Here is a 27,882-nt window from a genome sequence, read left to right as displayed (position 1 = left end):
ATTGAAGGTTGTTTTGAAAGTAATTCCTGCTGAAACTCAAGCAGTTTCCTTTATCTGATTTGTTCTGATGAGACCCATATTGTAGGTTATTCCAATTTGTGATTTTTACACATTTCAGACTAACAAAATAAAGCATGATTAGCATTTCCTAACCTTTTTCAGTATTTCATATCATATTTGCATATGTACAATCTGCCAGGCTCCAGTTTTTTTGGCTAGGAGACGACGTGGTGGGATGAGAGAGGATAAATACATTTGCCTCACTTTTCAACTATTTTTTGGTCCATACTCATTCTTTAGCCACATTGTATAGAAATATAGCACACATATTAAAGATTTTTTCCACCCCAGTTGGCAGGAAATTGACTGTAGTAAGTGGTAAAACGGGCATCTTTCCTATACTTCTTCATTGCTTTACATCTTTAGAAGTTATCTGAGAAATGTAAACATTACACAGCCATTTGAGGCAAATAGGGAAGAGAAGTAGCATTTACTGAGCATCTCTGTCCCTTGGTGGATCCTTTACAATATCCCTGTGAGATAAATATTATATGCATCTTATGAATGAAAAAATAGGCTCGAAATGTTAAGTAATTTACCCAAGTTCAAGTACTACACCAGTAAGTGACAGAGCTAAGGTTTACATCCAGTAAACACATCTTTAGAACACATGTTTTTATCTATTTGTTGCTTCTTTAGAGAAATATATTTTCCTGTTTAATAAGTACTGTTCCGTGAACTTTGGGAACTATAGAATGTACAGTATTGAGTCAGACTGCTAACCCATGGAACCTAATTGCTAATGAAAACAGGGTCATTTTTTCAAAAAGAAAATGTAAACTTCTCAACTGCAAAAGTAAATTTATGCTCATTTCTAATAGATAGAAATTAGAATTCTTGTTTCAAAGATAGAAAAGTTTCATTGTAATGGAGATGCTTTTGGTAGAAAAAGCTTTGTGAAGTTTTTCAAATATGTATTATAATATCAACTTTCATATTTTCCTATTTTAAAAATTAAGTCATTCAAATTATATTTATTTATTTGCGGACTGGGGATTGAACTCAGGGGCACTGGTCCACTGAGCCACATCCCCAACCCTATTTTGTATTTTATTTAGAGACAGGGTCTCGCTGAGTTGCTTAGTGCCTCACTTTTGCTGAGGCTGGCTTTGAACTTGCGATCCTCCTGCCTCAGCCTCCTGAGCCGCTGGGATTACAGGCATGTGCCCCCGGGCCCGGCCAAAACTTAATTTTCCTAAAATTTTTGGTACTGGGGATTAAACCCAGGGGTGTTTTACCACTGAGTTATATCTGTAGCCCTTTTTAGTTTTTATTTTGAGACAGGGTCTTACTAAGTTATTTGGGATCCTCCTGCTTCAACCTCCTGAGTTGCTGGGATTACAGGCATGTGACACTGTACCTGGCAAATTGTTCAAAATTTTAAATCTTTGCAAAAGTATCGATTTCCTTTCTAAGTTTAGCAAACAGTAGAGAATAGAATACCTTTTAGATCATGTCTGACTTAATTTTTTTTATTAGATTGCTTTGTTTATACTGTTAGCTGGGTAGTTAAGAAAGTATATTGGAAATTTGTGGATGACATGAAGCTGAAAATAGTGACGAGGCTGATTGACAAATTTAGAATATAATCTCTAGAAACTGTAGCAATGGGTCAGAGGTGGAAAAGATGAATCAAGAATAAAATTAAGAGGTGCAAAAGATGAATCAAGAATAAAATTCAGTGGGTAGAGCGCTTGCCTGGCATGTGTGAGGTACTGGGTTTGAATCTCAGCACCACATATAAATAAATGAATAAAATAAAGGCCCATCAACAACTAAAAAGTACATATAAAAAAGAATAAAATTAAGGTTTTATTCATGGAAGTAATAACAGGTAGGGATAGAAGATGCGGGGCTTAGTTGTAGTATAAGTAAAGAAAATAAGTATTTAATCTACAGAAAACTCACAGAGAGTCAAAAGTGTGTTGTTCAGATACCAGAAGTAATGCAGATGTGAATTGCATTTATATAAGTGTATTATCTAGGACAAGGGAGGTGTTATGCCCTTTACTTTGCATTGGTCCTACTAAGGTTGGAATGTTAATTCCATATACCATTCTTTAAGATGAATTGGCATTTACTCAGAAAAGAGGAGGGTGACAAGTATCATCTAAAAGAAATAATAACAAAGACAGACTTGAGGAAACTTGAGTTATCTAGGAAAACTGAGATTCAGAGTAATTTATGATCATAGATGTAGATTTACTTCCTGTGAATTTGCAGATAGCCTACAGACAAGTTCTTCATTTGTTAACCATTTGTTAGTAATCCTCTTAAAGTGAATTTGTGGCTGAGGAAAGTTACTAGCAGGCAGTGCTTTTTCTGAGATAATGTAAAAGACTGCCTGATGAGCCTGCATTCTTATCCTGGTGGTATTCAAACATAGGCGATAACAAGGTAAAAAGAATTAAAGCACATGATGTGTAGTTAAAACAGAAGACATTTGAGATCCTTTACCAGTCCTAAGTATTTTAATTTCAAAATCAAAAGGACTTGATAGAGTATTATTTTATCTTCCTGAAACTACCTTACCTTCACCTTAATAGTAATTTGCATTGGTACAGCTCTTTATCAACTGCTTTCTTATGAGTTATTTCAGTTTTGACTCAATAAATAAATCTTTGGGTAGATAGGGAAAACATCTCCATTTTGAACAGATAAAGTAATAGGCTAAGAGAAAAGTCTCAAATCTCAAAGTTTGTAAGTGGCAGATCTCTGGTTCTACCCCTGATCTACCAATTCCAAGTTCAATGCTGTTTCTACTGTATTGGTTTGCTTTAAATGAAGTTATAAATTGTGATACTTGTTATGAATACATTGAAAATTACAAGGAGCAGATGGTTGTCAAATTTTATTTCCAAAATAAAATTTTGGAAATTAGGAAAATGTAAGTGCAGCTCAAGTTAGACCAAGTATTCAAAAAAAAAAAAAAAACCCCAAATGATGAACAGACATTGAGCAGATTTGTGATACAGAGGATAATGGTTTACAATTAATGAGACAATGTAGTTTGGGCTACTAGATGAATAATGGTGCCACTCATTAAGATAGCAAATATAGGAGAGGGGGCAAGTTGGTGGGCCATAGGTAAGGTGATTGAATTTTGGACATAATAAAAATAACATTGATTACTAAATGCCAGGTATTATGCTTAGGGTTATATATATTTTATCTCATTTAATCTTCCACAACAACTCTCTGAAGATGAAACTTTAAAAATCTTCATTAGAGCTTAGATTAAGCTGTCCAAGACTTCGTAATTAGTAATAACAACAGGATTTTAAATGTATGTGTTTGACTCCAGAAACAGAGTTCTTAAGAGCTAGTTTAAGGTTTCTTTGGGGTGTTAGGATAAAGTAATCAGTAGCCAGTCAAGTAAATAGTAGTAGCTTTTAGGAGAAAATAGTATCCTTGAGACAGTTGGATGTGTTTACCATAGAAATGGGCAATATTGTAGCCTCTGAAAATGTCTTAGGAACCTGCCTCCCCAATTTTCCTGCACATTAGCACCATTTTTGTGCTTTATAGTATTATATAGATATTAACTAACCCAGGAACATCCTCTGTGAGTGGGTAAAACTGAAGGGTACCCTCTGTATAAGTCAGTAGACCTTCTAGGATGAAGGCCATATTTTATTTACCCTTTCTCTCCAGATCAGTACTTAGAACAGAGCATGAATGAGATGGAATGTATGAGATGGAAATAGGGATGGGAAGATTAGAGAGAGGAGTTCAAATTCAGAGAAGCTGCCCCATGTGGTAAATGGAATAATAATAGGTGAGCTGCCTTTATTTCCCAGTTTACAATTCTCATAAGACAGTTAACTTAGATCTTTCTGTACTTGTTGAATAGTCAAAGGACTACTCCTTTTTTCCAGTGAGGGAATGAGAGAAATCCCTGTGTTCCTGACTTATGCTTGTTTGTTTGTTTTTTAAATTACACAAGTAATACATATTCATTGTAGACATTGTAAACATATTAGAACATTCAAATAAGAAAACAAATAAACAATTTAAATTGTCTAAAATTCTACCACCCAGATAGCCATTGTTGACATTTTGGTGTATATCCTTCCAGAGTTTTCCCCATACAAATATATGCATATTTGAATGTATATATTTGCTTAAAATGGGATCATTACAATTCATATTGTTTCGTAAACTCCTTTTTCACTTATTACATGTGACTGTCTTTCCATGTCAATAAATTACATCTTTATCATTGTTTTTAATGACTGTATAGTATTCCATTATATGGATGTACCATAATATATATTTAACTAGTTCTCTATTGTTAGGAATTTAGGTTTCCAATTTGGAGTTCTTTTTGGAAAAAATTATGGTGAGCATTCTCGTATATACATCTTTGTGCACTTGTCCATTTAAAAAAAAAAACAGAAATAGAATCAATGAGACATTTCAGAATTTTGTGGTTTTTTTTAATAGACATAGATTGCCTTCCTGAAGGGTTGTGCTGATTTCACAGTTTTTCCAGTAGTTAATCCAGAATGTTCTTTTTTTCCATGCCCACTTTAGCATTGAGTGTTGCTGTTATTTGTAAACCATTATGTATTTGAAAGGCAAAAGGTATCTTTGGGTTAAATGCATTTTTGTGATTGGTACTAAGGCCGAATGAACTTTTTCCCCTGTTCATTTCTGTTGAGGTTCATGTTTTTTCTTACAGGTATGTTAAACAAAGCTCTTTATGTATCAAGGATATCAACCCTTTGTCATATGTTACTTTATTTTTTGTAATCAGTTTGTCTTTTATCTTTTTTTGTGTCTAGCAGAAGAAGTTTTAAAGTATTATGTATTCAGATGTCATTTTTTCCTTATTATTTCTAACCTCTTTACTCCATGATTATTATTCACCTGTATTCTGAGACTTACATAATTTTATTTTTTGACATTTCAATGTTTAATCCATCTGAAATTTATTTTGATGTAGAAATTAAGCTTAATTATCTCTGAAATAATCAATGTTTCCCTGATTAATTTTTAATGAAGTTGGAGTTTAGAATGTGTTTTGCCATGCATAATGTTGTAAATGCTCTTTGGTGAGGCTTAACTAAGACCATTTGCAATGCATTTAACTATTGAAATAAACTCAAGGGCTCACCTGGAAAGGTAGTCATCATTTGTTATATTATTTCATGGGAAAATATTTTTTATAATTTCAAATAATTAGTTTACAGAAGAACTTTTGAAGCACAACCTGTTGGCAAATTTGCAACTGCATTCTTAGATGGTGGTTGTATTTCATTAGAGCACTATAGAGAAAATATTTCTGAATTAGTTTTTTTTTTTTTTTTTTTTTGTCTTCATTTAACTTTGATGTGAAATCTGTTTTGGTAACTTTCTACTTGATGTGCTTTTCACAGAATGGACAGCAAATTATGGATGAACCTATGGGAGAGGAGGAGATTAATCCACAAACCGTAAGTAGAATATTGTATCACAAGGGATAGAGACAAATCAGATGCCACAAAATTATTCTTATTTTTAAACTGAGCAAAGCAATCATTTTACAGTATTAGAAACTTGTCACTATCTCACATTGAATTTACCTGTGCATGTGTCAGAGGGCACTGTGGATTTAACCAAGGGGCATTTTACCACTGAGCTACACACCACCCTTTTTTTTAAAATTCACTTTCCCATGTTTAAAACCATCTCTTTATTTTGATGTGTGTGTGTGTTGCCAGATATTGAACCCAGGGCCTGCTGCATGCTAGGCAAGCAGGCACTCTGCCACTGAGCTACACCCCATCCCCACACCAGCCTTTTAAAAATTTTTCTAAATTTGAGAGAGGGTTCTGCTAAAATGCACAGGCTGGACTTAAACTTGATCCTCTTGCTTTTGCCTCCTGCATTGCTAGGATTACAGGCATGTACTCAGCCCAAAACATATTTTTAAATATGTCAATGACTTTTATAAAAAGTCATGACTGACTCTTAAGAGAATAATAAAACACATTGCTTTATATTGTCAAGTTTTTTATTAATGCATTATAGTTTATTTTAAATATCAAACTGACCATAAATTTAATAATAAATATATAGAAAGATCATAATTTACAGAATTATTTAACATAGAAAGTAGATATCAGCCATTTCCTCACCTGTTTATTTTTTGTCATTTTATTACTGAATCACCAGCACTTAGAGCCAATATCTGGTACACAATGGACACTTGTTAAATATTACATAAATGAATTAAAAAATTGTTCCCAACCTCCCCCACAAAATAACCATATCTGCAGCTTAGTTGTTAATCTTGCTATTATACACATAGACAAATATTATTTATGTTTACAAAATAATTTGAACTTCATTTTCTCTGAAAATACGTGTGTTGCACAACTTGGTCTTTTCAGTCAATATCTTTTTATGACAGTATATATAGATGTCTTTTTAAATGGTTACCTAGTATTCTAATTTTATCCTATTTGTTTTTGTCAACTTGTGTTTGATTAGATGTACTCTTAGTAAAGGATGAGGTGGAACTAAGGATATGGCCATATAAATTTCAATAGACTTTACCAAATTGCTCTTTTAAAAGATTGTAAAAATTTCAGTGTATAAGTACTAGTTCAACCATTCCCTAATCAATACTAGATATTATCAGAAAATATTTATTTCACCAGTCTAAATAAATAATAGTTTCTCATTTTAATTTGTATCTCAGTTGATTATTTGGTTAAATATCCACACATTATTGATTGACCTATGTATTCTATCATTTACCCATTTTTCTTTTTGGTTATTTGTTGTTTTTTTATTTGTCTGTATAATCTCTGAATATATTCTGAATATTAACTCCATATCTGTTGAATACCTTTGAATTATTTTATCCCTTTTTTTTGAACATTGATTTTGTCTTTCATTGTATGTATACAGAAGTTTTCATTTTTAAATGGTCACATCTGGCTTCTGGTTTCATGTTTTAGTTAGAATATCCTTCTTTGCACCACAGTTATAAAAATATACTCTTACATTTTCATCTACTACTTTTTTTGGGTTTTGTTGTTTGTGGATTTTGTTTGTTTGTTTGATTTGGCTTGGGTTTTGCATTTAGATCTGTGATCCACTTGGAATTTTAGTATCTCATATGAGGCAGAAATCTAATTTTTCTTTCTAAATAGTCCACTTTCTTAATCCTTATTTATTGAATAAATAAAATTCATTCTTTTCTCACTCTTTTGAGATACCTCTCATCATATTTAAAATTGTGTTATACCCCAAATATAAGTATTCTAGGGCCACCATAACAAATTAACACAAACTGGATGGCTTTAAATGACAGAAATTTATTATCTCATAGTTTTAGAAGTCTGAAATCAAGTTTTTTTATATGTGGCAAGGCAAGCCTTCCCACTGTTTTACTTTTCAAAATTGTAGTCTTATGCATTTAATTTTCCAGATTAAACTTTACAATCAATTTGTCAGTTACTCCCTGAAAAATATATTGGGATTTTTGTTAGAACTGCATTAAATTTATAGATTAACATGAAAAAAAATAATAAAATTGAGTCTTCACATCCAGAAACAACATTTATCCTGATATTCTTTTATCAAAATTTTATAGCTTGTGACATAGTTCTTATGCATTTCCTATTAAGGTAATTTGTAGTAGTTTTTATGTTGTAAACAGGATTTTGTGCTATGTCTTTCATCTGGATATTGCCATTATGTATGTACATATATATACAGTTATGTGTTTCTATATGCTTTTTAACATTTGGGAAAGTTTATTTTTCAGAAATCAGATTGTCATGGACCTTATGTCATCTAGGGAAGAGTGAGACCAATTTACTCTTCTGCTTTAACAACCCCTGAATAGTTTTGTGGTTTCTTAAATAAAGTTTAAACTCTTCAGTGTGAATGACCATGCGGTGCATTATAAGTTCTTTTTTTTTTTTTTTTAAATATTTATTTATTTATTTTTTTTTAGTTCTCTGCGGACACAACATCTTTGTTTGTATGTGGTGCTGAGGATTGAACCCGGGCCTCACCCATGCCAGGCGAGCACGCTACCGCTTGAGCCACATCCCCAGCCCCATTATAAGTTCTTTACATACTACTTTCCACATCCTCTCTGGCCATCCACCTAACGCATTAGCTTATCTTTTGCATCTGGGCTTTCATAGGTGATGTTCTTTCTTTCATATTTTTTTCTTACCAACCCCCTCCATTTAATTCCTAGTCATCCTTAAAGTCCAAGTTTATATATAATTTCAATGGATACATCTTCCCAAGACAACTACCACTTCCAATTCTGACATTTTTCTTTGTGCCACTATACCAGCTTGTGTATACCCTAATGACAATACCACACCAGATCCCATTTACTTGTCTGTATTCCCTACTAAACTGTGAGCTGCAATGACCTGGTCTGACTTATTCCTTGTTTGTAGTACCCCATTGCTATTAAGTATTTTATAATTAAATGAAAGTATGGATTTATTTTAGCTACCATAGGGACCCATGCATGAGGCCTTGTGCCTGGGGCTACCTTCAAATTTGGTCTAGATTTCTACCCACTCCCAAACCATTTGAGGCGTTTTATTTCAGTGGTCTATAGTATGTATTTACGTCTAAGCAGGTGTAAAAACAGTCAATGTTAATATTGATTTTCCTGATTTCAACTGCCTTGTTTCTTTTTTTAAATATTCCTTTGGAAGGGAAACCTCCAAACCTTCTATTCTCTGTAGGCTAAAATTAAAGCATTATTATATGGCTTTATTATATGCCTTGGTTTTTTTTTTTAATTTTTTTATATGTTTATATATTTTTTTTGTGGCATTAGTAGCTCTTAAACCTGTGGAAGAAAAAAAATGCATTCTAGAGATAGGTAGAAAGGTACAGGACAAACATATTACTAGTAACTTGGATAAGGTTGTTCAGCAGATCATTCCAGATTTTAAAAATTAGGGTTTGGTATCAGATAAAGCCCTAGTATTTAATATTACTTTAATGGTGTGAAATATAAAATATTGTCAAAATGTATATTAACCTTATACTTTTAAACTGTTCTTATCTCTGATACACAATCAGAAGTTTTGTCAACTAATAATCTATATGATGAAAGTTGAAATGTTGTATTAGTTATCTATTTAGTGAATTACACATTATCTCAAACTAGCTGAGTATGGTAAGTATGGTAGCATATGCCTATAACCCCAGCAATTTGCAAATTCCATGCCAGCCTGGGCAATTACCCCATCTCAAAGAATAAAAAATAGTAGAGCTACAATCTCTGGGTTCAGTCCCCAATGCTGAAAAAAGAAATTACTCAAACTTAGGGCCCTATTTAAAACTATACACATTTATTATCTCAGTTTCTGTGGGCAAGAAATCTAGGCATAGCATAACTAGATCTTTTGGCTCAGAGACTCTCCTAGACTGCAGTCAAGGTGCTGGCCAAGGATAGAGCCTCATCTGAAACTTGACTGGGGAAAGATCTGTTTTCAAGCTCATATGGTCATTGGCCCAGATTCCTAGCCCACAGAAACTGAGAGATAATAAATATAATAGGGAACTTGTCAACTGGTGGGTGTTCTTATAGATTGGTTGATCCCTTTTCCGTGGGCTAGAATGCAAGGTAGTGATGATAAGCCAGTTTTGACCAAGAAAAGACAGTCGAGAGAACAGAGTAAAAACATGAGAGAAGAGACCACAGTCCCTTAATAATCTAATTATCTAGTGACACCTCTTCACCCTAAACTACCCTCTTACCTATGAACCACTCTTTGAGAAAGACAAATAGGCACCTTGTTTGCATAATTGCATTTTGGAGTGTTTTTCTTACAGCATATTAGTCTTTATGTAACCAATTCTAGTCATTGATTAACCAAGTACTTAATATATATTCAGTGCCAGGTATTCTGCTACCTTGTTAGAGGCACAAAAGCATATAAGGAAACTTGTAATTTTAAAATGGCAAAATAAAGCTGTTTTGGTCCTCTTCTCTGGGAAGTTATCACCCCAAACAAAAAGGTGAATAAGAAACATAAACCTAATCTTTGAAATCAGAAAATTTCTGTAACTTGAACAAGATATAATATGAAAAGCAGATGGAGCTGGGCATGGTAGCACATACCTGTAATCTCTGCTACCATGGAAGGTGAGGCAGGAGGATTGCAAGTTTGAGGCCATCCTGGGAAACTTAGTGAGACCTTTTCTCAAAATTAAAAAAAAAAAAAAAGGGCTAGAGGTGTAACTCGGTGGTAGAGTGCCCCATAGTTTATTCCCCAATACCACAAAACAGCAACAACAAAAAAGTTAGTTATAAAGAAAACCAGAGAGGCTCTAGACTTGGGGATCTCAGGCACAGTAGGAGCTATGGTGAGGCACTGGGCTAGAAACAGGGAGGTCAAGTAAATCCTACTACTGAATGGTGATAGAGCCCCACTCTACCCACAGGTCCATGTCTTCCTGGCAGGAGAGTGGGGTGACCTTACCTGAAGAAATTTGTAAAGACTTCCTACTTGGCTGATAAACCTACAAGAAAGCTTTCCAGTTGACCAGGCCCAGAACATCCAAGCCATTTCTACTGCCTGACACACAAACACTCACCTTCCCTTTCTCCCCCTGCCTTTTTTTTCTTTTTCTTTTTTTGAGGTGGAGGTCTCACTATGTTCCCAGGCTGGCCAGGTACTCCTGGGATTGAGCTATCCTGCCTCAGCCTCTCAAGTAGCTAAGACTATAAGTGTGCAGTGCTTTACTCTGAAAAAGCCAAATATCAGATGCTTGAGGAAGGCTTCCAACATGAAAGAATAATTTTAGAGGAATACACAATACAAGATAAAGAAAAATGAAAAGCTAATGTGTTTGAATTGATTCCCTAAAATAGAATGTTTGCTATTTCTTTTTAAAAATCATAAAAATATACTTTTAGAAATTAAACATTATAGGAATGTTTTACATTTTAGTAGAATATTTAGAAGCTACAGTAGAGGAAAACTCTCCCAAAATAAATAGTAAGACAAAGAGATTAAAAATAAGGAAAAAAAAAGAGCAATCTTAAAAATAAGAAAAAAAGAAAGAGCAATCTCCTGTTTAACAAAGAGGAATTCCAAAACAAGGTATAGGGAAATAAATAAACAAAATAAAGGTAAAAAACACCAGGAATAAAGGGAAGGCCCTAAAAGTTTTACAGATTTTTAAAAATCATATATAAAGGATTGAATATAAGAATATTATTAGATTTTTCAATATTGAAGTTAGAAAACAATGCCTTTAAAATGCTTAGTGAAAATGATTGATTATTACCTAAGATATTTTCAGACATCACCTATTTTAGGAAATTGCTGGAAAAAGGGCTCCACCACACTGGAGAGTTGTTAACTAAGAAAAAAAATGAGATGTGGTATTCAGGAAACAAAGGATCCAACACTACTGATGAATAAAGGAGGCTTCAGAAGACTAGTTCATTCAGTAGGCTTAGAGAGTACTCAATTCAACTTGTAGCAGACAGACAGACGGCTCCAGCAATACTGTCCTCCAGAGCTGGGGGTGGGGGTTGTACTAGTATAGAAGTGATGAATTCTCCAGTAGATTGGAATATTGGAAATTCGCTGGAGAGGCTGTTGCAGGGTGGGAAAATTCAGAGAGAAAAAGAAAACAAGTTTTGGGGCTGGGGATGTGGCTCAAGCGGTAGCGCACTCGCCTGGCATGCGTGCGGCCCGGGTTCGATCCTCAGAACCACATACAAAGATGTTGTGTCTGCCAAAAACTTTTTAAAATAAATAAATATTAAAAATATTCTCTCTCTCTTTAAAAAAAAACAAGTTTTAAAACAAAGCAACTATAAGTTAGAGAAGAGCAAAAGTTGTACACTGGAAAAATAAGAAATGTAACTAAAGTACCTCATCAATGAGCAATGTTTAAATAGACACACGAATTGCAAAGACTAATGGACTTAACCAAAATTGGCAATAGGAATGCTAAGTCATCTACATAATAGTATGTCTAAAAGTAATATCTGAAATTAATGAGAAAGTACTATTAAGTTGTTATTTATCACATAGAGGTAAATACCAGAGGGAACTACAAAAAAGAGTTGAAAGGGTACCAAGAGTGTAGGGTACTGTTGCTTTTCAGTTATAAGCCTAGTAGCAATCTTTGACCCTTTAACCTTCTTTTAGTTTTAGTTGGACACTATACCTTTTTTTTTTTTTAATGTGGTGCTAAGGATCGAACCCAGACCTTTACACATGCTAAGTGAGTGCTCTACTGCTGAGCCACAACCTCAGCCCTGACCCTTTAACTTTTGATGACGATTTAACTAAAATTTTAGAAGTAGTATAACCTGTGTAAGAAAATGAAAATTCACAGAAGACATGAAACTTAACTTGAGGTTTGAAGAATAGATAGAGTTTTGAGAAGTAAATCTCAATATTGGGGTGAAAGCATTCTCATGGGAAATGGTATAAACAGAAGCCAAAGTTAGGGGCAGGGTGATGAGATATGTTAGAGGTAATTAAATTGGTAAACATAAACATAAAGGATAGCCCACTTTCTCCTGAATATAAAATATCTTTACCCAGTCCTTCTTGATATATTGAGATAGTCAATGGAATGTCTCCTGAATAGATCTCCTAGGTTTCTATTTCTGGTAAAGTTATTTTGTTTTGATTGGATTTTTCCTTTATCCATACCTCATCTTTCCTGTTTCCCTTTGGTCTTTGCCCCAAAATCTGCTTCTCCCATCCATATCTTAGATCCCCTTGTCTTCCATCCTCTGGAACTTTAATGCTGTTTTCCTTCCTTCTGACTTTCTAAAAGTTCAATCCTTTCCGATCTTTACCCACCTAAAGTGAGTATTTTATGTATCTCATAAAATAGAAGAAAATTTGTCCCACTAAATTGATCTATACCAGAAGATTAACCATCATCACCTTCTTCCTTCCCCAGTAATGTTTGCTTGTTAACCCATATTGATGCATAGTTAGTTTAATTTCTCACACAATTAACTTAATGCTAACCAGTACCCTTTGTTTTCTGATTTCTGTGAGACTAGGGAGGGAGACTGCCTCCATAGCAGAAGTTAGAATGCCCCTTATAGCACTTCAAAATGAGTTATACTCCATGTATATATAATATGTCAAAATACACTCTACTGTCATGTATACCTAAAAAGAACAGCAACAAAAAAGACAGCTACCTAAACTCCAGAATTGTCTATCCTTTCTCATCTGGCCAGAGGAATCCATGCTCTGCATGATCCAGGCTGAAGAAATAGGGAGTCTTAACTGTTGAGGTACCCTTGGTTATCAAAGAAGAATTAAAACAATATCCTGCATAATGAGGAAATAGTTCTCTTAACAGTTGATGCAATACCAGCAAAGTTCCTTTTGAGGATTGAAAATTTAAGGAGACAAATAAGTACCTAGCACAAAGTAAGAGCTTAATAAGTGTTAATTTCCCTGTCCTCTTCCTTCCAGAGGCTGGTCTTGCTTTCTCAGACTGTTCACCAGGGATCAAATATCCCCCCCTTAGGAACCAAGATGATAGCCAGTAATTTTTTGGCTGACAATAGGCCTAGCCGTCAGGCAAAATTGTGAAATGAGTTGTTTTCCCTTAACTTGATCCTTTGACCCTCTCATTCTTCTTTCATTCATTTATATATAAATAAGATAAATGCTATTTGGTATTTGCCCGGTCTGGCCCCAAACTCTTGGGCTTAGGCAATCCTCCTGTCTCAGCCTCTTGAGTAGCTAGAACTAAAGACTCCCCTCTGTTTATTTCTTTTTTTCATAGCTCTTATGTCATAGTCATGGGCATAATTGTTAAGAATTAGAGAAAACTTTTTAAAACTAGTACAGAATGAGTATCCTTAATCTGAAATTACAAAATGCTTTAAAATCCAAAACTATTCGAGTACTCAAACAGTGCCACAAGTAGAAAATTCCACACCTGACTTCATGTGACAGACTGCAATAAAATTGTAGGTACACTAAAAATATTGTATTTTGAGGTTTAGACTTGTGTCCCATCTCCAAGATTTCTCATTATGAATTTGTAAATGTTCTCAATTTTTTATATATTTTTTAGTTATACATGGACACAATATCTTTATTTTGTTTATTTTTATGTGGTGCTGAGGCTCAAACCCAGTGCCTCTGTCACTAAGGCACAACCCCAACCCTGTTTTTTTTTTTTTTAATCCAAAACAGTTCTGGCCCAAGCATTTTGGATAAATGTTATTCAACCAGTAGTGGTAAAACTGGTTTAAAAAGAGAGTGCAGGTGATCTTAAAAGCCAGATTAATTAATAGCATCTCTGTGGAGGACATAGGCAGTGTCCTGCTCTTTTCAAATCCCCTGAAGTCCTGCTGGGCTGGTAGCACTAGTTTTTTTTTTTTCCATATTCCACTCATACTATTATTCTACCTATTGTTCATATAGTAACCATAAAGCTCCAGTGATGTGTGTGGTGCCCTTCATAAAATCCAGTTACTGCTTACCTGCTGCTTTTCCCCCCCATTTCCTTAAAACTTCCCTCAAACTGCTTTATACTTGCATCTGAGCATCCAGAATGATACTCATAGCTATGAGTCTAACACATACTTAATTCTCTCTTGTAGTCATTGTAGTTCAAGCACAAAATAAACAATAGAAAGAGAAACACTAGCAGAGTAGGACAATAGCTATTCAACACAGGAAAATATGATATGGTCGTCACTGGCAGAGAAAAATTTTGGCATTATACATTAATAATACTTATTGACTGTATAGAATGTTGTCTGTTCTCTCATTGGCTGAGACTATATTTTAGTACTCAGCTTGGGGAAAAATAATCTAGTAGATTTAAGTATATACCACTTAGGAAAATATTTCTGAAAAAAGTAGCATTATAATTAGCACTGTATGGTGGCAATAAATAGGGTATGTTTGTAGTAGGCAGAATTTCCAAGCATGTAAGTCTTCCCTTTGCTGTTTTTTGGCTTTCTTTCAGGGCTATTTTCTCCTTTCCTAGTATCCCTTTTCTCCACCCCTAAGAACTTTTTAAAAATTCTTTTTTTTTTCATGCCTTGCTTCCTTCATATGGTGCCTCTAATTCAAACTCACTTCTCCTAGCCTCTTGTGTATTCATCACAATACCCATTTCTTTAGGTTAAGTGATCTCATCTATTTGGAAAGAAAGTGGTGTGATTTAATTAAATTATGTTCAAATATGAATGGTTGGCTGAGTCAACCTGAAATATGGGCATATGGAAAGTTGTAACCCCTTTACCTAAATGAATATTTTAATTTAACTCTTTTAGACAAGTATGACTAAGTAAAAAGAATTTCAGGTTAAGCAGGAAAAATGTGTGGACAGGAGAAGAATAATATATTGCTGTCTACTGCAAGATTCTGATCTGGGACAATGGTGCTGCTGCCCCTTGCCCTGTGTTCTTGCCTATGGGAAAGACTGAAAATGGAACACAGCATGCTTTTCAGAGACAAGGTCTTAGAAGAAAGCCTTCTCAGTGCTCTAGGAAACCACTACCATTTGATTCAAGTTAATCACCTTTATGAAATTTATTTTCCATCTCAGATTTAAAACCTTAAAATCTTAGCACTTTTTGCATTAGCTATTGATATGTATGCTAGAGAAGCTCTTGCACATAAATGGCAATCCTTAGATATTAAAACCCTTTAGTATTTGAAAAACTGGGTAATTCATACAAATACAGATTTTTTTCTTCTCCATTCATCCAAAGGAATCAGTTGAAAGCAGGTTCAGGGCTTGGGATTTAGCTCATTGATAAAGTACATACCCACCATGCATAAGGCCCTTGGTTCATCTCCAACACTGAAAACAAATTAAAGAACATGTCAATTTTAATTTTCTATTGTGGGAGTTGATTCTTTTCTCCAGAAGGATTCAGCTGTCACAGGGTCATGAAGATGATTAATAGTTGCATTTAACTGTGGTTAGGGTCCTACCAACAAGTACATATTGCAGAAAGTTTTTTAGGAACTCTGCTATAGACATTTTACTGAATCCTCTTGCTACAGGATCTTATCAAAAGATTGAGCACCTCCTGGTATTTTGCCAGCTACTGACTATTCACATGAACTCTCCTTCAGATTGAATTGCTTGGTTATATTTCTACCAATATCACACCACTTCCTCTTCTAATCTGTAAAGACTTGTGCAGCAGGCTATTTATCTTCTTTCTAAGCCTCATTATCTTCATCTGTAGTATGGATAATAGTACTTCCTTACTATAGTGGAAATTAACAGATAATTTCATGTAAAACATGGTACCTAGAATATAGTACTATCTTAATATGATAGTTATTCTTTGAAAGAAAACTTCATTAATTCAAATAAAGTAATTAAGAACTCTGAAAAAAAGCAAAAGAAAAAAACTACAAAGTAAACCTATAAAAAGCAAAAGGAAGAAGTTCAATATAAATTCCAAATCAGTTAATTAGAAAACAGCGTGGCGGGAGGGGGAAGCAAATGTACCACATTAGGAAAGCAAAACAGGATATAACCACAGATAGGAAGGAGATTAAAACATCATAACAACTGAAATATTTACAGATGAAATGATATAATGTCTGGTATTTGCTTCAAAATAATTATGAGAATAGAGGGAAGTGAGTATATGAAAAGATTGGTCATGAGTTGAAAGTTATAAAAGCTGAATGTTGGACACACGAGGAATTGTTAAACTAGTCTGTCTACTTTTGGGTATGCTTGAAATCTTCCTGAAGATCAGTTTCAAAAACTAAATAACAAGTGTAACAGTATACTAATGTGAAAGTCTTGCTGAAATATGTGGTTGTGTTTTTCTGGGGGATTGGGTTATTTGGGGTTTGAGGGGTTTTTTTGTTCTGTTTGTTTTGTGGTACTAGGGATTGAACCAAGGGGTGCTCTACCACTGAGCTACATCCACAGCCTTTTTAATTTTTTTAAATTTTGAGACAGAGTCTCCCTAAATTGCCCAAGCTGACCTTGAACTTTAAATCCTCTTGCCTCAGCCTCCAGAGCAGCTGGGATTATAGGAGTGTGCCGCCATGCACAGCTTGAAATATATGGTTTTTAAGGAAAATTTAAATTATTTCATTTGAGAATGGCAAGAAAAACTGAGTATACCAATGACCATGGGAGAAATTTAAATCACTAGAAACCTTGTAAACTTTCAAGAAATAGATCACTCCTGTGGTCTTAAGTTGACTCCCCAACAAACAAAATTTGCATTGCATCTAGTTTGTTTTATAAAGTTAGTATAGCTTTGAAACTGAATGTTAGCACAGAAAAGGAAACCATGCACTAACTCCATTAATGAGTAAAACTGCAAAAATCTTAATATTTACAAATATAAATACTTATATTATAAATAAAGTACGGAATTATATTAAAACAATGGATTTTTTCCAGAAATACAAGTATAGGTCAATATTAGGAAATGTATATTCATGTAAGTTGTCAAATCAGTAGGTCAAAGGAGGAAAAAATAGGTGACCATAGTAATAGATAAAAACAGTTATAAAACTGAACATTTATTCTTTTATATCTTTTATATTTATAAGTATTTATATCATCTGAATGCTTTCATGAGTATTTTCCTTAAGTCAGGACCAACAAAACATTTGTTAGTGGTTACTTAAAACTTCAGACTGAGAAGTTTGGGTTCTTTTTCTATGATAGAAAGCCATAAAGAATTTGAAGTAGGGGCATAATCTGGTCTAATTTGTGTTTTAAGATTTTTCTGGATGCTGACAAGAGAAAGGGTTGCTCTGGAGAAATTATAAGTATGGATGTACACTAAAGATGGGACATCACAATGTTTTAGAAGGTCATATGTCCAACAGAATTCTGTAGTAGTATTTGGCAGTTTTAATAATGCATTGAAATTTATTTAATAATAGAACAGAGGTCAGCAAACTATACCCATTGGTCTACCACCTGGTTTATTTCTTACTCTGATACTGGAGCTTGAATCCAGGGGCACTGTACTACTGAGCTACATCTCAAGCCCTTTTTTACTTTTAATTTTGAGATAGAGTCTCTCTGAGTTACAGAGGCTAGCCTCAAGCTTGTGATCCTCCTCTCTCAGCCTCCTGAATCACTGGGATTTCAGGCATACACCACCATGCCCCAGTTGCCAACTGTGTTTGTAAGTGAAGCTTTATTAAAACACAACCTCACCCAATTGTTTTCCCACTGCATTGACAGAGTTCATAGAAACCATATGTCCTGCAAAGCTGAAAATATTTACTACCTCACCCTTTACAGAAGTGATAATATGTATAGGATGATCCCAAAAATCATATAAAAAAAAGACTAGAGAGAACCTCAGATGGGAATATTTTCCTTTTATTTTTATCCTTTTTTGTTTATCCTTATTGTTTCTATAATGGACATATATTACTTTAAAGGTAAATGATAAAATCTATAGAAAAAAAATGAAGAAAATTAGCTGAAACATAAAAAGATAAGTTCTAAGAAATTTAGTTTAGAGGTAGAAAAAAGTATAAATAATATCTTGTTTTATGTGCACAACCACACAAAGTAGCTTCCATTTCACATTTTAGCATATGATTTATTCAGGCAGACATTATTTGAGTTCTTACTATCTACTTTGTGAATACTGAAATAAGTATGATGCCTATTCTCAAGAGTAATCTGGTCAGGGAGTGGGATATGCTTAAACAGTAACAAATCCCATAAGAGATGCACCAAATAAATTTTCAAAGCTCATGTTAAGTTAGGAGGTAAATTGTACCCAATTATAGCAGTTGGTCTGTGATAAGTTATAATGTGATGAAGTTTTTTAAATTTTTAAATCAGATCTATATTACTTTCCTTTATGCTCTCTCTGCATTTTCCAGACAGGTAGCTGTATATCCTAACATCTCCCTATGATGTAAAATACCATTTACTATTTTCTGTCTTTTTGTCTTTTTTTAATATTTTATTTTTTAGTTATAGTTGGACACAATACCTTTATTTTGTTTCTTTATTTTACTTTATGTGGTGCTGAGGATTGAACCCAGGGCCTCACACATGCTAGGCAAGTGCTCTACCTCTGAGCTGCAACCCCAACCTGTCTTTTTGTCTTATATAGCAATATCACAGTTTTTAATTAAGATATTGTTTCAGTTTAGGGAGACTTAAGGTTATGGCAACTGAAATATTGCTTCATTTTCTTAGGACTAATGTTAAAAAAGCACACACAGCAAAATGAATTATTAACCTGAGCATTAGTCATAATTAAAGCCAATTTCAACTAATTCTTTAAAAAGTATTATTTGGTTGCCCCTCTTCAGACTTGAATAAAGTTGATGACTGCTCTTTACAGATACTCCCCTTAATTGATTATATAAAACATGATATTTTCATATTCCTAACTTAGTCTTAAGAATCACTTCATGTTTAGACTGAAGTTATGTATTAGGTAGTTGTCCTAACCTTGCTGCCCTTTTGGAGCATCAGAAGGAGGCTTTAGTAATTCCTTTGAGAGATGGGAGAATTCTGTTTTCATGAAAAACTGCTTGCTTTGCTGAAAAATTGAGGCATGCATTTTAAAAATTTTTTTAGTTGTAGATGGACACAATACCTTTATTTTTTTATGTGGTGCTGAGACTCAAACTCAGTGCCTCACACATGCTAGGCAAGCCCTCTACCACTGATCCATAACCCCAGTCCAAGGCGTGCATTTTTAACTGAGTAGTGCACAATTGTCCAGGAAGAATTAATTGTCCTGGATACTTACTTAAGTTGATTCTAATGTTTTGATTACATAGGATAATTTTTAGTTGATCAGTTTTTTTTTTTAATCACCATAAAGATTTTATTTAACAAGAAAAGCCCTGGCCAGGCGTGATGGTGCACGCCTGTAATCCCAGCAGCTAGGGAGGCTGAGACAGGATGATCACGAGTCTCAAAGCCAGCCTCAGCAAAAGTGAGGTGCTAAGCAACTCAGTGAGACCCTGTCTCTAAATAAAATACAAAATAAGATGGAGATGTGGCTCAGTGGTTGAGTGCCCCTGGCTTCAATCCCCAATATCAAAAATGAAAAAGAAAAGCCCTGGCTTCTCATATAATACCCATAGCACATAATGGGCACTTTAGTGTTTTCTCCATCAATGTGCTGAATGGAGCTCCAGCTATAGATTGGACGATAGTTTCATCATTCATAAAGTGAGCTGATTATCCTTAATATTTGTTTAGTTTTGGTGTGGTGTTTTGTTTTGGGTACTGTGGATCAAACCCACTGCCTCATTCATGCTGAACAAATGCTATACCACAAAACTACACCCTCAGTCCCATGTTCTTGGTGTTCTCCAGTCTCTTCAGGTTTTGAAAATTCAGTGGCTTTATTGAATTCTCATAGGCTATGTATATTAACACCTTTTGTTGGTTCTACATTAAATAAAACATTTCCCCGCCGCTCTTAAAGTGCTGTTCCTTGGGCTGTTTTGTTTTAGTGCCATGTTTAGTTAGTGTTTTATTTGTAATGATCATGTTCTAGGTATTAACAGACTTTAGAAAGTATTTTTCTGGCTGGGGTTGTGGCTCAGTTGTATTGTAAAGCACTCATCTGGCGTGTGTGAGGCACTGGGTTCAATCCTCAGCACCACATAAAAAATAAATAAATAATGGTATTGTGTCCATCTACAACTAAAGAAAATATTTTTCTAAGGTGAAAATATCTTTGAAGAACTTCTATAATTAAAGGATGAAATGCAAAGTTGACTTCTTTTTTTCAAACTTCTTTCAAAGTGTTCCTTTTTTCTCACTAATAACAGGAATCAGCTTTTTAAGAAAAAGAAAGATTTGTTAGCTGGAAATTGAGTTTTAGCTATGATCCTTCAAGTCTTTAACTTGGTTGATAAGTGATGTTTATAACCAATGTAAATTTAAATATTTTTTTTCATTTAAGATAGGAAGAATTTATACTTAAATCACAATTAAATATTTTTGCATGTGGTCTTCATTTCCTACCCATAGTTATAAAGCTCTTCCTTATTGACAGGGAACACCCATGACATGTCTATATATAACCTTAAAATCATCTTGAGGCCATGTCTTGAGTATGTGTATAAACTTTACAAAGGGTAAAATTCCACATGCGCATCAGCGACTTTTATTATTTTAATAGTGGTGACTAGTTTCAGTTGCTTTTAAGAGTCATATAGTTAAGAAATACTGGCATTTCTCAGGATTCTAAAATAATAACATTCATTTTACTGGTTATGAAAATTGTCTGCACTGCTAGGAATGAGAAGAAAAGAACATTTCAACAGGGTTTGACTATCAGCAAATCTATTTGGGTTTCCTGTTCTGGCCTCCCTACCTATCAGCTACATTAGTCCCCCTGCTGGCAGGTTTCTTTCTTTCTTTTACCACAGGAAAACTGTACAGCCTCTTTTTCTAGCATTTTCAGGACCCGCCTGACAGGAAATTTTCTAATTGCCGGAACAGCTGGTAGGAGAAAACTTTGCAGGGGCTTGGCCTTCCCTTTCTAACTTAAGTTTTACCGTCAGAAATTCCTTTATCACCAACATGGTTTCGTAGCCATGTTCAAATTTTTGTCTTTTCGTGTTCGTTCTATACAGGTAAGCTTTGTTCAACTTCTTTAAAAAAAATAAAATGTTTTAGTTGAGCTAACTAATTGTGCTAATTAAATAGTTACTTTATATGCTCTTTTAAGAAACTTCAGAATTCAAAACCAGTGTTGATAGAACTTAATAATATTTTTTAAGTAAAAGTAAGCCAATTGTATAATACGTTTCAACTTGATGTATTTTGGCAACTTATTTTTACATTGGCTTTTTGTGCTGGAATAATTTTTATCTTGCTAGTTTTTGTAATTTTGTTTAATAAAACAAATGACTTAATTCTCATTTTTAAACCAGTAATGAACAGAATTACAAATTTACTAATATGTAGGAGATTATTATTATTATGTAAGGAATATTTTGGCAGATAGGAGAGTGCTATTTTAAGCAGCTAAGAACTTAAAATCAGTTTTTTGTTGAAATTCATTCTTGTAAAAACTTGAAAGTTAAGCTCCACATTGAAGTAACCTTAAGCAAGTAATTTTATCTGACTAAAAGTAGACACAATTTTCAAACAATTACTTTGTTAAAATGGGCTTAGTGGATAGTAATTTGCATTGTATTAAAATCTAAAATTCTGTCAAAATCAACTTGATATTTTGCCATGAGAATTGTGCTATTCTGCTGCTCTTTAAAAAAAACATTAAATTTGCTGATTGGGATTCTCAGTTGGGAGAAAACTGCTCCTCATGGCACTGATTGAGAATGTAAGTCTGGAGAACCAGCAATATTTTTTTCCCAAACATGTAAGAAGCTGGCTTATAACACTCTGTTAAAGAATTTTGTTAAATAAAAAATGCTAAGCACGCTTATCATTCCATTAGCAGATGAAGTAAAATGAATTTGATCAAATTATAATCTAGAATAAATTAAAATGTACTCTTACCATGTCTTTAACCAGCCTAATTTTATATTAAAACCAAAAAATTTTTATCTTGATCATCTAAAAAGGAAGTTAACCTGCCTTTTTCAAAGGCCTATCATAGAATTACAGGTATCTATAGAGATCTTGATGCTTCCATTACTTTGAAATTAACTTTAAGGAGCAAAGTATGCATTTTTCATTTCTAATGTCATTTTTATGTTATACCAAAAATGGTTACATATTTATGTTAGAAAAAGATTTTTTTCTTGACTTTTACCAAGGAACATTTAAATATTTTACTTCAGTCTTTAATAATATTTTCTGGCATTCAAAACAATTTAGAAAATACAAATGCCTCAAGAACATACTTCCTGACTCAAGGGAGGGGAGGAAAAAGGAAATTATGTATACAAGGCAGGGCATGATGCCAAATGTTGAATCATTTTTTAAAATCAGTTAATGTCACCCAGTTTGTTTCCTTAATGTTAGCATGTTACAATATTAGTATATTTATAACTCAGACATCATTAATTTCAGTTTCTTTTCTTTAATCCTTTTTACATTTTAGGATCAATTATAATTTTCCCTCACAACTTGAAAAGGAAATATTAGGTTATTTTTTTCCCTCCATTTAAAAGGTGAACCTTAAAGACTATTTAAGCTGTGGGTGACAAATGTCTTTAACAGAGGGAAGTATAGAAGAATAATACAGGATTATGTAGATTCACTGCCAACCTCAACATTTTACTTACAGTTAGAACTTTGCTCATCAAATAAGCATATACTTTGTAAAAAAATTACTACATAGAATTTATAACTGTTTTAAATGCACAAAGTAATGTTTTTAATGGTAACAAATGGACAGGTAGGCAAAACTGCAGTTTCACAAACCATTGGACTGTAGTTTTATATTTTTGTGTGATTTAGTTCAGTAACAGGTAGTTTAGTAACATAAGATGTGTTTTTCACATGCACATGTCAGTCTGTTCTAGGTTTATTGGTGCCTTATTTGATACTCCTCTCTGAATCATGGTATAAGCTAGAAGAATACATCGTTGCTTTATAACCTGTTGCCCAAGATTGCCCGAACATTAGTTTATGACCTAGTTGAACTGTAGATCATTTCAGAAATATCCATGGCCCCATGAGTTGGTAGCATTAAGTACAACCTGGGCATTGAGAGATCAACCAAGAATATTTTGCCTATTATACAACTGTAGCTTTGCATATATATAAAAGTAGCTAGAAAAAGAGTGTGCTGATATGATTAGTAAGAATTTATGTCTTATAAAATTTAAATTTGGAATGGGAAACATAGTCAAAACAGTGGCAATTTTTTGGAAATCAGCCATTGTCAAACTTGCCATAGGCATTGATCTTTCCTTTCCATCTGCAGAAAAATTTTCTGTACTCTTTGTGCCCCAATTTAGAGATAAATATTTTTTTCTGGGCAAGGTGGTGCATACCAGTAATCCCAGTAACTCAGGAGGCTGAGGCCAGCCTCAGCAACTTAATGAGACCCTGTCTCAATAAGAAATAAAGTGTCTGGGGATGTACCTCAGTGGTAAAGCACCCCTGGGTTCAATCCCTAGTATTTATGTATAAACACACATAAACATATACATACACGTATAAATATACATTATTCTAGTTTGTATTCTGAAAGGTCAAGTCAATGAAATCTCCATTAAACTGGAGACATAAAACAGGAGAAAAAAAGATAAGAAGCATAAAGGGTTCAATTCTAGACATAAAACAATATTCAACTAATAGAGGAGTCTCAAAAAAGAGAAGCCCTCAAGAATGAATGGAAGGAAATTATCAAAGAAGTGTTAGAATTCTTCAGAGGTAAAGAATTTAACTCTTTATATGATAAAAATTCACCAAACATCTAGCATTCTTAAGAAAAGAAGACCCTTATTTATCTCAAATCATGGACTTTCAGAAAAAACAAGGACAGAGAAATCCTTAAGCTTCCAAAAAGAAAACCAGGTCACCTCCCCCAAAAGTGTGACCAGGTTCACATCCATTTATTTCATGGCAGCACTGTGTACTAGAAAGCAGTAGACCAGTGGCATCAAAGTTTTGAGGCAAGATTATTTTTATTTTAAATTTTGATACCAAGCCAAACTATACATATATGAAGACAAAGACATTTATAGATATGCACAGTTCAGAAAGTTTTCTTCCACACCATCATTCTTAGGAAATTATAAGGGGATATTTTTAATAGGAAATTGCAAATAGTTCATTCAGCCAGAAAAACACTGCTATGTAGCAGGCCTGGAAGAACCCCGCCCATCCTGGTGGGAGGGTAAGGAAGGTCTCCAGTATAGGAAAGGTCTCTGAGAAGACTGGGCAGTAGTATGGTTAAGGGCTAAAAATTAAAAATAATTAACTTCTCTCTCCACTCAAGAATGTTAGAGGACCTATTAGAAACAGGAAAAGTAGAAAACTGCTTATAAGAAATTCAGGGTCCAAATAAGAAAGTAAAATTTATCATGAATTTAAGCATTGATGGAGTGTTATTGTTTAAGTCTCCTTTGATTGGCCTGGGAATCATTGCTATGGGCCCAGATAAAAGGAAATTTAATATATTACTTAGCCTACAGTTGAACAATGTATTATTATGGTAGTATGGATGTCCCTATAGGCTTTTGAATTCAGAATCAGGCTGTGGCAAGAGCATGAAGTATTAGTTGCACTTGCAGAAGAGAACATTCATTTTCTTAATAGCCTTAATATTAATAAAAATGTAAAAAATATAGTTAGCAGCAGGTGGGGGAAATTGGAGAAAGAATGAGCACTGTTAACTTCCTTTTAAAAAGTGAGGAATTAGGATTCTATCCAAAACTAGGAGAAAAAGTAAGAAGTTTATGTGAAATTAATATAGCTTTTTTTTGGAGGGGGAGGATTGAACACAGGGGCACGCCATCACTGAGACACATCTCTAACCCTTTTTTAATTTTTATTTTTGAAGCAGGATCTCACTAGATTGTTGAGGGCCTCACTTAGTTGCTGAGGCTGGCTTTGAACTCACGATCCTCCTGCCTCAGCCTCCCGAGCCTCTGGGATTGTAGGCATGTGCCACAGTGCCCAGAAGTTACTATCTTAACAATGGGGAGGAAGATGATGAGAGGATGGGACATAATGAAAATGAACCTTAAATTTTTCTCATTTTTAAGTTAATAGACATTGTCTTAAGGTTAATAAATTAATGAATTATCAAAGTAAATGCCATATTAATTGTTTTGAGAATCTAGGCAAAGAGGATGCTTTTTATCCTAAGCTATTCTGCCACTGTTTGATCTGTTGCCTATGTGGACGTATTGTTTTCAATTTAAAAACAAAGTTTAAGGAACAGGAAATAACTCAGGTTGACAAAAGGCTATGTGTAAGGAATGTTGAAAGATAATACCAGAGAAGTAGATTGACACTATATTATAGAAGGCCTTTTATGCCACATGAAGCAGTGCTTTTAATGTGGGAAAATTGGAGGAATTTTTGAGTAACCTGTTCATATGACTGGAGCTGTATACTTTTAGAAAATGAATTTGTCAAGAAGATGTACTGGAGTGGACACAGGCATAAAAGGGGTATTAATGATTTATCACACTAGTTTCAGATTTCTACATGAAAGATATTGAAAGGCTTATACCTGGATGATACTATTGGAAATAGAAAAATAATTAAGAAAATGTATCCCCAGTACCATGCTTGATACATAGTTGGTATTTCAATATATGTTTATTGAATGAAGGGATCAAAGGAAGAGTACATTTTTTAGTAATTTATTTTACATGGGAGGAAAGAAAGGGTAGTCATTAAAGATGAGAGTAGTAACTGCTCTTTATTTTGAGACTCACAGCTTGATAGCAGCTCACACTACCTTGATCCTGTATGACTGCTACAATATGCAGAATGTTCATAATTCAGGAGTTATTCCTTCTTACAGGTGTTGCATCTTTATTTGTGAAGACGATTGTGATAGGCATTTGCTACAATATATCAAGTGAAAAAATATTGTGACCTGATAAATTGCATCCCACTTTCCCAAGAAAGAAAAGGGGTAAAACATGAAATGTTACAGAGTATAGTTCTTCATGCCCTTCTAATTTATGGGCATAAATGGTTGCTGTATTCCAGTTAAGCTCTTGGATAGTTTTTGTTTTTGTTGTTGTTTTTATCATTGGAGGCTAAGTGTCACATGCTGGAATCCAGCCCATGAACTTGGCTCATGAGTCAAGTATGTAAAATGTAATACAATAATATTGTATTAATATTGTTAATAATATTTCTGGGTAGAGAAAAGAAAGAACTTCTTTACATGTATATAATTTATAAACCACTAATTATTCAAATATTGGATTATGCTAATATTTTGTACTATGAATGTGCTGTCAAATGTTCAAACACCACTTTTTTAAGCAACTGAGATAACTAAACCAAGAGATAATTGGCTAGTTACAAAGACCAGGGGTATAAGTCTATAGGTTCCTGTCATTGATCTTGGGATGGTAAACCACCAAAAGCTTCAGAGAGTCTCAGAGTGGTGTAATGATAAGGGCCTTGTTTTTGAAGTCAGAAGACCTGAACTTGAGCCTTTAGTGTGACACTTCCTGGCTTATGATCTTTAGACCTCACTTAATCTCTTTAAACTGCAGACTATGGAGTATTCAACCATTATGCCTTTCAAAGATCTAGATAAAATTTCTAGTGGTAAATAGGAGAGTACGTAGAGAATTCTGAAATGTTTTTGCTTGCTTTGTTATCAGCCCTCAAAAATATTAATATGAGGGGCTGGGGTTGTAGCTCAGTGGCAGAGCATTTGCCTAGCATGTGTAAGGCACTGGGTTCAATCCTCTGCACCACATATAAATAAATAAATAAATAAAGGTACATCAACAAAAATATTTTTTTAAAAACACTAATATGTGAATTGTGCCGCTATGATCATTGATGTGGCAGTATCCCTATAGTACGCTCTTTTAAGATCCTCAGGGAATAGTCCGAGAAGGGCGATAGCTGGGTCAAATGGTGGATCCATTCCCAGCTTTCCCAGGAATCTCCATACTGCTTTCCAAATTGGCCTCACCAATTTGCAGACCCACCAGCAGTGTACTAGTGTACCCTTTTCCCCACATCCTCACCAACACTTATTGTTGTTTGACTTCATAATGGCTGCCAATCTTACTGGAGTGAGATGGTGTCTTAGGGTGGTTTTGATTTGCATCTCTCTGACTGCTAGAGATGGTGAGCATTTTTTCATGTACTTGTTGATTGATTGTATGTCCTCCTCTGAGAAGTGTCTGTTCAGGTCCTTGGCCCATTTGTTGATTGGGTTATTTGTTATCTTATTGTTTAATTTTTTGAGTTCTTTGTATA

General features: G+C 34.1%; 1 protein-coding gene across 6 annotated transcripts in view; it reads left to right on the top strand.

Moving 5' to 3' along the window:
- The window catches only part of Rps6ka3 (ribosomal protein S6 kinase A3), a 150,972-nt gene that overhangs the window by 68,062 nt on the left and 55,028 nt on the right, over positions 1-27,882 (top strand). For 4 of the 6 annotated variants that reach the window (XM_048796418.1, XM_048796421.1, XM_048796419.1 and 1 more), the window contains one exon: positions 5,442-5,498. In XM_048796418.1, coding sequence (XP_048652375.1) covers positions 5,442-5,498 — 57 coding nt within the window. Of the gene's footprint in view, positions 1-5,298; positions 5,499-27,882 lie in introns of those variants that run through there. The other 2 variants (XM_048796417.1, XM_015488076.2) reach the window with 2 other exon arrangements.

Source organism: Marmota marmota, unplaced genomic scaffold, assembly GCF_001458135.2.
Source record: "Marmota marmota marmota unplaced genomic scaffold, marMar, whole genome shotgun sequence".
Taxonomy (NCBI): Eukaryota; Metazoa; Chordata; class Mammalia; order Rodentia; family Sciuridae; genus Marmota; species Marmota marmota.
This window is presented reverse-complemented; position numbering and strand designations above follow the sequence as displayed.